Source organism: Drosophila novamexicana, unplaced genomic scaffold (assembly GCF_003285875.2).
Source record: "Drosophila novamexicana strain 15010-1031.04,08,12 unplaced genomic scaffold, DnovRS2.1 tig00000008-arrow-pilon, whole genome shotgun sequence".
Classification (NCBI taxonomy): domain Eukaryota; kingdom Metazoa; phylum Arthropoda; class Insecta; order Diptera; family Drosophilidae; genus Drosophila; species Drosophila novamexicana.
In genome coordinates, this window is record NW_020824765.1 from 5,729,431 (window position 1) to 5,741,621 (window position 12,191).

General features: G+C 41.3%; 2 protein-coding genes across 2 annotated transcripts; both read right to left on the reverse strand.

Moving 5' to 3' along the window:
- Positions 1-4,024: 4,024 nt before the first annotated feature.
- LOC115763071 (hairy/enhancer-of-split related with YRPW motif protein) lies at positions 4,025-6,338 on the reverse strand. The gene is made up of 3 exons (XM_030705504.1): positions 6,109-6,338; positions 5,818-6,032; positions 4,025-4,755 (listed from the first exon to the last, which is right to left on the reverse strand). The coding sequence occupies exons 1-3, from the start codon at positions 6,336-6,338 to the stop codon at positions 4,025-4,027; spliced, it is 1,176 nt and encodes a 391-aa protein (XP_030561364.1).
- Positions 6,339-9,972: 3,634 nt separating this feature from the next.
- Positions 9,973-11,177, reverse strand: LOC115760459. Its single transcript, XM_030701788.1, has 2 exons — positions 10,983-11,177; positions 9,973-10,906 (listed from the first exon to the last, which is right to left on the reverse strand). Exons 1-2 carry the CDS (start codon positions 11,022-11,024, stop codon positions 10,103-10,105), a joined length of 846 nt encoding a protein of 281 aa, XP_030557648.1. The 5' UTR covers positions 11,025-11,177; the 3' UTR covers positions 9,973-10,102.
- Between the last annotated feature and the right edge of the window lie 1,014 nt (positions 11,178-12,191).

A 12,191-nucleotide genomic window follows, 5' to 3' on the forward strand; every position in this document is an offset into this window, starting at 1 on the left:
TAGTTTTTTCTGTAAGCAATAAAAAGTAAATTTATAGGTGTTTAAGCGATTTTCGAAATTTCATCTGCAAATGTGAAAAATAATGAAAAACATATACTGTGATATTTTCGTTTAATTCACGGCTATAAGCACATTTTAAAAAAAATCTTTAAGAGAGATCATTTAAGACACTTTTAAGATCGATCACTTGTTTTCGGTTTCAAGCTAAAATAGGCCAAAAACTTTGATTCTAACTTTTGGCTCCTAATTCGGAAAACTTTAAACTTAATTTTAAATATCTCTAGAACATAACTTAAGACGCAGAGCTATATATTTAAGTATCCCTCTGTCAGAAAATGTGTGCAAAAGTGAAATCTAGGATAAAAACTAGAGAAGAAACTTGGCACGGGTAACACCCGCTTGTATATTATACTTCATATATAATGACTATAATATCTCGAAAGTCTTATAAATTCTCGAGTTTTAGATTTAAGATTCAAGATCTAAAGCATATTTCGCTTCCAAAACGTGCAGTTTAGATAAAATATATTTTCGATGATCCTTTTAAATTAAGTCAATGCTCTTCATATGGGGTAAACAAATTTCTTCAATTTGAGCTCTTTTCTAATAAGTATACAATTTCCAAAGGATTTCTCTAGATAATTTCAAGCAAAACTAACTTCTTCAATATATTATTTAATGTTCGAGCTGCTCCAAGGATTCTCTTGTCGATGCTTTTAAATAGATAATAGATCGAGAACATAAATAACGATTATGCACAAATAGTCAGCGATGCATTAAGATCATATAAAACGACACGAAAAGGGGCACAAAATGCGATTTAGATATTTGTGTTGTGCTTCACATGTGCATAAATATATGATTTTGCAGCTGTGCAAAAAAAAAAAAGAAAGAAATATGCCAAAATTGCGGCCAAATCGATTAACTCGATGGCTTTGCTGCGTATATGGAAATTTCTGACAGGTTAAACACGAAAAACCATTTGAAAGAATCACATAATATTCCACTTAATTGACTCGAACCGCAATAAAAATATAATAAAAACCAAAAACCAGCCAAAACACAATACAATTCCCATATGTGATTGGGTTCAACCACCCCGCGCTGCGCTGCTCCTGTTGCTGCCTCGAACGTAATCCAAGAAATGAGACCAAGTTCTGGTTGTGCCAAAGTTTTTGTAGGCAAATCCATGCAAAAGCAACCCCTAATTTATAAGCATATACTTCATATGATTCTATCCCGTAGCCGAATGATTGTCTCTAATTGGAAGTTTTGACGTGTATATTACGTGTTGGTGTTGACGCTGATCTCTGCGCTGCGGTACCACCCCTTCGGCCGGGAGCTGGTTGATTTCGGCACAATGCAAAATCAGTCGCCAGGACGAATCCAACTACAGAACCGAGCCTTTTTTTGGGGTGGCATTTCGCGTGGGAAGTCAAGGCGTCCAGCTCTCTCACATATCAGACGCTGCGGCCCAGCCCTGGTAACGCGATAAATATTGAAAACATTTATGTTTAACCGGCAAAGTTAAATTAATGCGCAGAAGATTGTTTCATTTCAATGCCAACAAAAAAAACATTGTACACAGAGCAGGGCTTCCCTTAGGGGTTGTTGTTGGTACGGAAACGCTTATTAAATATATTTGGAGTAGAACTTTGCTTGTCAAAAGCAAATACAGTTTTGGTAAGCGTGGAAGAGATACTTGAAAACTTGTTAGCTGATATAATTTAATTACATAATTTATTTTGATTTGGTTCTCAGAGAAGATACCTCCAAGTGACCCAGTTAGCAAGCTGGTTCCTGGTTCGAACTTGGGCCTTTTTTTTCGGCTGACATTTAACTGAAATATCACATATCTGACGTATATATATATATATATGTTTTCTTCTTCTTATTCTGTGTGTAATTGAATAAGATTTTCGGTTAAAAAAATCAAGAGCCTTTAGATGGAAATACCTTCCAGAAGGCGCAAACAAATTTGTTATGGAAGGAAACTGAATAAAAACTCAATTTTAACCCATTTTTAAACCTAATAAATATATATTGCTTAAGTATATGTTTACTAAGTAATATATATTTATAATATATTATATAATTTATTAAAATAGGAAACTTTTCTTTTTTTATGCCTAAACCTAGATGCAGTTTATAACCATCATTCCTTAGCACACTTTTAGCTTAATTAATATCAAGCAACCTTATTTAAAAATTGCAATGGATTATTTAACTTTACATAATTTATTTTCAGTCAGATTTTTGGACATACCTCTCAGTTCCTTAGAGTCCTCTATGTTCTAAAATGTTTTGAACTGACTTCAGGTTGTTCTGTGTCTTGTCCTCGTTCTAGCTCACTTGGCATTTATTTTGTCTAAGCTAGCCAGTCGGAAATATAGATTATGTTTTTGGTTTTGTATTGCCTGTTCGAGGGGCTATTGCTGCTACCCTTGACACCTTGCCTGGCCCGTTCCTAATTATGTCCAGAAAATGCAGCAGCCGTCGGCTTAACTAATTCGTTGGGTTTTCGTTTTCGTTTTTGTTTTTAGTTAGCGCTTTGTCGTTATGCAAATGTCAGACTGGTAAACCACAAAAAACAGACACACAAATATTCGTTGAATACACGCTTGACCCCCAAACGTGGAAGGGTTGGAACCTTAACTTGACCAACGGTCAGCGGAAGCGGCGGGTCGTGCACGGTGGCCGCAGCTTATTAGTCGCGATTATGTGTTCCAGTTCAATGGGTTAGCACGAATATGACCAAAGATTTACATATCTATTTGGTAATTTTACAAGTGATTATTATTGAATTTTAAATACAACAAGATTTCCTTGTCGCTTCTCTCAACTCAATACTCTACGTACAAACATATTGCTCTTCTTTCACAGAAGGAAAAACTGAGACAAAGAAGCTGGGAAATGAGTGCAGCCAGATTTTAATATAACCATAATCATATTAATAAAATTACTAATATTAAATATATACACATCACGTAATAACAGTATGAGAATCTCATAGAGGGGCGGTAATAAACAGGGACATAGAGATCAAGAAGAGCAGTGTAAGATAGACTGGGAGAGAGAATGAGTAAATAAGAGTGAGACAGTGAGTTAGAGAAAGAAGAGAAAGAGTGGGCGTGAAATATAGGGAGACTGACGAAGAGAGATAAAAATAGAGAGAGAAGGAGTCAAAGCCCACTCTACATAAAATCATGAAAATCGCATAGAAAGGCCATATCGAACAGATGAGACCTTGAGATTCGAATATAAGGAGGGACCGCGAGAGAGAGAGAGAGAGATAGCTTGAGAGAGGGAAAAGGAGGGAGAGATATAGAAATAGAGGGAAAAAGTGTCAAAGCCCTTCAAGCAGTGATCTAACAATTGAAATACTGTATGTCCTACTATAAATCTTGAAAATCGCAAACAAATGCGATACTGATCAGTAAGATCATCAAAAAAGAGAGTAAGTAAATGAGAGTGAGACCTTGAGTGAGAGGTAATAATAAAGATCGAGAGAGCGGAAGCGGGAGAGACGGGGAGAGAGTGTAAAAGAGTTCATGAAAATTGCATAGAAGGGCAGATCAAGATTTTAAGAGCATAATTCTAAAAGCATATTAATCAAATACAAATATATTTAATAAGGTGAACTTCTAAATGTAATACCCAAACAATTTAAGATAAACCCATAATGGGTATAATATATAGAAATGAAATGCTTCAAGGGAAATTATAAAAAACTTAACTCTATAAAATTCTCATGTGAATTAAGTTCTGTTTTTCATTATACAAATATTATCTTTATTTACAATATTATTATTTACAGGCTTAAAAAATGCTTTCAAAATTTTTGCGGATGCTTCGTAGAAAATGTGGAAAAAGTTTAACTTATCCTAAGCATTTAGACAATATACACTTTGGACATGGAACTCGGTTAGAGATCGTTTGATCCTTCACAACTTAAGACTATCACACATGTTCGGCTTTGATCTGACTAGAACGGGTTGCATTCACCGGGCAGATACCCTGCCACCTAGTAGGCCATCTCTGCGCCCCAGGGCCGATACGGCTTGGCACCATTCGCTGTGGCATATTGCAGAGCCGTCGCATTGTTGTAATCCTGGCTGCCGCTGACCGGATACGGATGGGGCGCCGCGCTATAGCTGAGACTCTCCGCCGTGATGGCCGGCACCTCGTTGCGATTGTGGCTATTGGTCAGCTCAATGTAGGTAGGCACCTGTTGCGACTGCGCCTGCGGCTGCTCCGCAATCCCGCTGTGCTCCTGCGTATAATGTTGTCCAGCCTGCTGCTGCTGCTGCTGTTGTTGTTGTTGTTGCTGTTGAGGCTGTTGTTGTTGTTGTTGTTGCTGCTGCTGCTGCTGCTGAGTGGCTGCCTCCGCGCGCGGCTCCAGCGGCCCAATGCCCGCCGGCAGCGTCTCACTGGCGCCCGCTCCGCTCGTGCTGGACACACTGGAGCGGCCGACATGATAGGCGCCCGTGCTGGGCGCACTGTAGGAGCTGGCCGTGGCATAGCTCTGATAGGGCGCGGCTGCACAGCTGGGCTGGTAGCCGCCGCTGGCGGAGATCTCACGCTGCTGGGCAAAGTACTGCAGGTGGGACATGAGGCGCAGACGCAGCGGATCCTGGATGTCCATGCCCTCGATGGTGACCAGATAGCGTGCCACCTCGGCGGCGCACTCCCGAAAGCCAATGATGTGATAGTCCATGGCCACGCGCTGCGGATCGTAGCTGAGCGAGTCCAGGGCTGCAACAACAACAAAAGAAGGGCAAAAAGTCAATAACAATAACTCAAATAGTTGTTCCCACGCGGTTGCCTATCAAATACAAAAAAAAACTACCCCCTGCGCTGGGCCCGAACAAGAATGGGTGGGTTGGGTTGTGCTGCACTTGGTGTAAAAGGCGGGCGGGCGGACGGACGGATGGGTGGTGGTGGTGGATCGGACTCTAAGTGCAGCCGGGCAGTGAGCAGCGTGGGAAGCGCCGAGATTCGGCATTCACTCGCTCGCCCGTTTCCCTATTAGGACAAACCCTTGGGTCAACAGGTTAACATTGTTTAGCCAGCTTTATGATAATATGACACATATTCTGTGCTACTTATAAGGCATATGTTTTCCCTTGGCTGGTCAGAATAGCAGCTAATTTTTTTCTTTTTTAATATTTACAATTTTCCCAGCTAGAGATTAGAGGAAAAGATTCCGAATATGAACACACGCAGTTGTTAGGATTTATAAATCGAAATATCCCTACTAATCCTTTGCATTTTTGGTTAATTAAGCAATTTTTCTTAAAAATGACATATTTGTTTAAATAACTTTTTAATATATTCGTTTAATTTTTGTTTAAATTTCATCCTAAATAAATAAAAGTGTAAGTTGTTCCCAAAAAAGAACAAATGACTCTGAAAATTCAAAAACTATCTTCATAACATTTTTCAATTCAATTTCTGGCTCTGCTGTAATAGAGATTATTATTTTTATTTTAAGAATAATAGAATAAACTAATAAACTGGACCTTTTTAAATAGCATTGACTGAGATTTTTGGGAGCACCTGTCTGAGAATGTGAACCAGGTTTCTCCTGTTTCAGTTGAAAAATATATAAGTTATCTAGAAGACTACCGAGTATAAGATATTTAAAAATATATCAACTTAAATCCCGTAAATTATTCACTTTTAGTTAAATCCCTTAAGTTAATAATTTTCACTTCGTATAATTCTATCCTAATAAATCCCAAATCTCATATAAATCACTTTCTAAACTTCTTAAATAAATAAAATTCAATTTGAACTTATCTAATTAATACTTACTTTTTGATTGTAAATTCTTCAAGTGCTCGACTGTTAATTGTAGAATCTCCGCCTTCTCCAGCTTGGCGGAGCCCTGTTTCTCGTAGGCCGAAGGCACCAGACGCTTCAGCTCGGTCAGCGAGGAGTTGATGCGATCGCGACGCTTCTTCTCGATGACGCCGCGACGCTTCTTGCGGCTCATCAGCTGGCAGCTGCCCGTGCCGCTGGGCGAGATTCTGTCGAGAGAAGAGAGAAGAGAGAGAAGCTTTAGTTAATACTGAATGTAACAAATTTCCATTCACGCATACGCACTGCTCTTTGGAGGACTCCTCCGAGTAGAGCTCATCGCAGTCGCTCTCGGAGAGCGCACGCTTCAGACTATTGTGCGAATGATGGCTCTGATGACTCTGGTGGCTCTGGTGACTGTGGCTCTGCGGCGGCGGCACCCAATGGCTTTGGGGCGTGGCCGGCATCGACGCGGCGGCGGCGCCGTAGCCCCAATGATGCAGCGGCGGCGCATTCACGTGCATGTTGTGCTCCATTCCGAATGTAAATAGGTTTTGTTTGAGTTTGTTTGGGTTTGGTTTGGGTTCGGGTTTGCTCTTGGCCTTATTTCTGGCAATTATATCCGTTTGACAATTATCTTTGTCTGTAATCACTTTGTATCTATTTTAGCACATTGAACTTTTGGGCACAAGAACTTGTCAGTTTTTCTGGAGCTAGTTGTGAGCACGTGACTTATCGTGTGCGCGAACGGCGTTCGACTGATTTTACAGCACACGACTAGCGGACGTTCAGGCCGCCGTTTGCCCGGCCTCTCAACCCCTTTTTGCCGGCGGCAGCAGCAGCAGCAGCGGCCCAATAAGACGCAGCAGCAACCACCCCCTTGGCAACAGTAACGCGTGCCGCAACGCCGCTTGCACCGGCCGGGGGTAGCTAACGGCCACGGCCAGGCTAGGCCAGTGCCCAGTGGCTGTTCCTGCCGATCAGCGTCGGGCAGAGACCAACAAATGAACAAGGACGAGAGCAGACGCTGCCGCTGCTTCTCCTGACTGGTGCGAGCGGGTGGGCAGTCAGTTGGTTGACGCATTCGCACTTGCAGCATATTGTTATACCCATTGAAAATGCCATGAAACGGGCGTAATGAATTCATCTCCATGTATGCAACAAGCAAAGGCAGGCAAATTCCAGCCAATAGAGCTCTTCGTTCAGATCCATATCCGTCTGTCTGCCCGTCTCAGAGACTTTGAATAATATAAACATACATTTTGATTCTATAAATATCGATTTTCATTCTATGATAAGTTCATAAATAATTTTCTTAACTTTATCAAAATCGATAGGAATCGCTTTTATAATAACCTCCAATCATCGATATTTATCGATTTTCATTCTTTGATAAGTTCTTATATAAATTTATATTTTTTCAATATCAATAAATATCGTTTTTCATACTTTTTAATCTATGCTAAATATATATCTCTTTTTTCCAATAGCTTCCACTCGTATCTAAATATCGATAAATATCGATATTGCGTTTATATGCTTTTGCTCTGGAATATTTTAAGATACAAATTCCAAATGTAGGATGTGTTTTCTTCTCTAGTCTATATAAAATTTCGGTAAAAATTGCACCATTAACTCTTAGAATTTGGTATATAGGGTATCTGCTAGTCGCGCCTTTAGCTCGCTCACATTTTGGCCAATTGCAATGCAAATGAAAAACCTCAATAATTATTATTAGTTCGAGCTCAACGCCAACGCTTCCTTGTGTCATCGATGCCGATTGTATCAGGAGCAGGAGCAGGAGCCGGAGCCGGAGTTGTGGCAGCGACCGCAGCATCGGCGCCGTGGGCGGTGGCCGCCGTTTGCCACAGCTTGTCGCATTGTCTTTTTGGCGGCCACTTGCCGTCGCCGCCGCCGCCGCCGTGTTGACTTGTTGCCGGGCGCACTGGCAACTGGAGCACGCGACCGAGCTGCGAGCCGAACAGCCGCCGGCTCGTGTGCGGCATGTGGCATGCGGCTCCAACAAGTGCAACGCCCCGCCCCGCCGCGCTCCGGCGCCGCCTGTTTGCTTTGTGCGACCCGCATTTTGTAGGTCAGTGGTCTAATTTTTGCTTTCAAGGTTATTTTGGAGCAGGTGCCGCAACGGCGTTGACCTCTGACCTACCCAATGCCACACAATTGATTTCTCTCATCTTTGCACAAGTCCAGCATAAGATGAAGGTTAATTTCCGGGCTGACAAAAGACGAGTTATTTAATGGGCCTTAAAAATACTTCACTATTGCTGAGTTGTATATTAATTGATGTGAAACATAGTATATCTTTGATAAAAATAATTATTTAAAACAATATAGATACTACCTTAAAGACTTTATTTAATGTAAAAAGAAATTGGCATTGAAATATTTTATTTTATAAGAACATTTTAGGAAATTCTTAAAAGTTTTACAGAAAACCTGTCAAAGTATAAATGGCGTAATATAATAGCATTAATAGCTAATGCTCAAGATTGGAGCTCAGGGGATCCGGATATATGATATCCAGGAGGACGATATCTTTGTATCAAAAAGAAAGAACATCTATGCCAAGGCTTATGGAGAATGGTTTTGAAGCAGAAGGCTCAAGAAAACATCTAACTTCTTTATCAACAATAATAATTAATAATATATAATAAAGAATAATAATAAATAAAGTCCCCAATAAGGTTATGTTAAGGTCTTTGGATGCATAGTAAGAATATATTAAAATATTTATATATATATATACCTATAGCAGAATCAGAGCATATGTATATAGGCACTATAGAAAAAACAAATAAATATAATTCCATGAAAAAACACAATTTAAAATGAAGCAATTATTTGGCCAATTTCTTAAGTGCACAACACGGCGTATGGTTGATATTTGCACAGGAGGACTCCAACTTGATGGGATATCGATTTCATGTACCGCATTAAAATGAAGAAAAGTGCTTTTAATTCGCTTCGACATGCTGTCGCTCAGGTTGCCAAAAGCCAAGGAAGAAGCAAAGTATAATCGAGTAAAAATTTCGAGTGGGCGAGCCTCAGTTGTTGCTGTTGTTGCTGTTGTTGTTGTTGGACGAGGCGCGTGGGACAGCTCGAACAACAAATAGTTGTTGGCAACAACTCACCCTTAAAGCTGGTCGAAATGCCGAGCGAATGCCGAGCAACCCCACCGAGTGAGAAATGGCTCGTGGGAAAGCCAAAGGTTCGACGATTCTCACGCATGTTCAGCACGTGCGGGTCGTGCGACTGTCTACAACAACAACAACAACAACAACAGCAACAACAACAACAGCAACAACAACAGCAGTAACAACAACAGCAACAACAATTGAGGAGAAAAAAAGCGCAGACCAAATCGTTTGAAGTGCATTTAATGCACGTCGAGCGACGTTCCTTGTATTTCATTTTAATGCTCTTTGCAAAGAGTATCTACACTTTGTCACTGAACGTGTAACACAGCAAAGCAGGCAGCTCTAGTGTATGTCTATGAACATATATAGAATGTTATATATATGTTCTCAATCAAGCTAAAATAGTATTCCCTTAGTTCTGTTTACGGTTCGAGTCCTGGCGTCTGCCTTAAGTTTCGGTATGGTTACCCTTTTTGATGCAAAACTTTTCACATTTTTCATAATTTTGCATAATTAATCAAAATAAATTTCTACATAAAATCTATGTTATTTTTATGAAATAATAATTTCGACTTTCCAAAAAAATATTTCTATATTCAGAGGAAAAAAATATGATTCGATTCAGTTTTAGATTTGACTTTTCGTTAGTTTATGATTCTATTCAGGGTAACTAAAAAGTTATGTATTATATATATGCAAAAAAGATATGCTAATATAACTTGATATATAGAGTGCTTATCAGGGAACTACTAGCATCGGATCACTCTATGATATACCTTTCCTTTTTTTGGTCATAAAAATGCACTTGTCATCTCTGTAAGGGTATTCAGACTTCGTCATTTCATTTTCTCCACAATTTGCCTGTTGTTTTTTTAATGGATTTTTGAAATTGTAACCAATTTTCATATAATGAAAAATAATGAAAATTGCCAGCGATTATAATCGAGCGACATAAATGAATTAAAAAACTGGCAACTATTGTTATATCGATTCAAAATAGAGCGTATAATTCTCAAAAAATGGAAACTCTCTTAGAACTCTAGAGCACAAGTGCAGGGTAAATCCGTTAGGAAAAATCCAGTTGGATTATTTAGCTGCACCCTCACATCCAACGGGCATCAGGCATCAGGCATTGGGCATCTTCATCAGAAACTCTTAAGGCATTGGTTCAAGTTGTTGTTGTTCGTGTTCTTCTTCTTGTTGGTTTGCAGCAAATTCTGGGCGTCATCGCAGTTGCCCAGCTCGGCATCGTCTATCCAGGTCTCCAGGGTGCAGGCGCTGGAATGATGACTGGATCTCTGGGAATGGCCGCTGCCCAGACGCTTGCCACTTGGCGCCGATTGCAGCTGCCGCCAGCGACTGTCGAAGGCATCCCAATGCTGGCGCAGATCGAAGTGCTCCTCGTCCAGCGAATTGCCATTGATATCCCATTTGACAATCGGATAATCATCATTCGGGGGCTGGTGCTCCATAATGATCACGTTGTGATAGTGTCCATCGAACTGGGAGCCCACGCTGACGCTATAGCCGCGCTGGCTGGCCACCAGCTCGCGCTCCCGCTGCACTTGCTCCCGCTCTCGCTCCCACTCTCGCTGCTGCTCCAGCTGCAGGTCGAGGCTGGAGTTGGACGGCGTGTGCCTGAGATAGCGCACATTCTCCTTGTAGGGCACACGATCGAATTGTATGTCTAGGGCTGTGCGCTCGGACGGCAGCTGCTGCCGCTCGAGCGGCACATCCAACGCCTCGGCGGCGTCCTGGACGGATTGTATTGGGCTGTTGTTGGTGTTGTTGATGTGGCACACATATTGCTTATCGTTTGTGCTGCAGTTGTAGCTAATGTGCTCCTGCTCCACCTGCTGCTCCTGCTGCTCCTCGTGTTCCTCATACTCCTCATCCTCGTCCAGGCGCTGCACAAATAATTGCTTTGATGTGGATATTTTGCGCAGCAGCTGCATAAAAATAAACACATTTTGTTAAAAGGTCACACGCAGCCATCGATTTTTTATTGATTGTGCAGCAACTCACCTTGAGACAGGACTTCTTGGTGCGCCGCAGCAAATGGGACATGTCAGCGCCCAAATGGTGCCTCTTCTTCTTCTTCTTCTTCTTCTTCTTGTTCTTGTTGTTGTTGTTGCTGTGGTTCCTGTTGTTGTTAAATGTGTTTTGGGCAAAGGCTTTGGCCACGCGACATTTTGCTTGCGCCTGCGGCTGCGGCTGCTGCAGCTCGTCGGCCTAACAAACCAACACTGAAATCGGGAATAGAACAATATTCCGTGACTCTATATTTAAACCCGCCGGGCTCTCAGTTATGAGCAGGTGACTCATCGAGCAGCCGGAATTGCAAGTGCCAAAACCGAGCCGAGAGCCGAAGGCATTGTCGGCATCGGCGCAGTAAACATAATCTCTATGTATTAGTCTTAGCCCGACATTGTTTGAGCGCAGATTTGGCTCCGATTCAATGGTGGGCGATGGGTTCGCCCAGCTCGAGTGGACCCTCGAGTGCAAAGGCGGCGACGGCGCCTACTCAGCGAAATGTGCTAATGCGGTAATGCGCCAGCCCCACCCCCAACCCCAGCCCAGATCCTGGGCCAGCCTTGAGAGCGTGTTCTCACCATTGTATTCCGGCGCCAATTTGGTGCCATAAATTACATTGTCCTGATTTTAAGTGGAACACTCCCTATGCAAAGTTGGCGAACAGCGCATTTTGGGTCCAAAACTATTTGAATTTCATAAGCTATAAATATTATGCATTGCAAATTGAGCAAATATATAATATTTAAAGCATTATTCTAAACTTCAGTTAGACATAGAAATAGAGTTCAAGCTGAGAACAGTAAATAATTTAAGCATATTACTTAACCTTGTATTATACTAGGTTGTATACCCTGCATCCATTGAAAATGGGTAAAAACGGGGTATCATGTTTTTGAGCCAAACGAAGCATCTTTAAAACTATAAAGTATATATATTCTTGATCAGCACCAATAGCTGAGTCGTTCTAGCCATGTCTGTCTGTCCGTATGTATGAAGGAAAGGATATTAGAACCTATAAGAGCTAGAAACTTAAAAAGTGCCTCGCAGTACTAATTCTTAGATTACCTTAACCGAAACAAGAGTATTTAGTCAGAAGAGAGCTTAGACTAAAATGAAATGTGTCTAGCTAACTGTGAACCTTTCACCTGACCCACAAAGATAATCACGTATCTCATGCTTGAAGGACTTTGGACTATGCAT

Bases quoted from the DNA above. Each gene is read 5' to 3' on its own strand.
- LOC115763071 (XM_030705504.1), bottom strand. From the start codon at position 6,338: ATGGAGCACAACATGCACGTGAATGCGCCGCCGCTGCATCATTGGGGC. The intron at 6,033-6,108 runs GTGCGTATGCGT...TTCTCTCGACAG, and splicing joins GAGGAGTCCTCCAAAGAGCA to AATCTCGCCCAGCGGCACGG. The intron at 4,756-5,817 runs GTAAGTATTAAT...TTGTTGTTGCAG, and splicing joins GAAGAATTTACAATCAAAAA to CCCTGGACTCGCTCAGCTAC.
- LOC115760459 (XM_030701788.1), bottom strand. From the start codon at position 11,024: ATGTCCCATTTGCTGCGGCGCACCAAGAAGTCCTGTCTCAAG. The intron at 10,907-10,982 runs GTGAGTTGCTGC...ATTTTTATGCAG, and splicing joins CCAAGAAGTCCTGTCTCAAG to CTGCTGCGCAAAATATCCAC.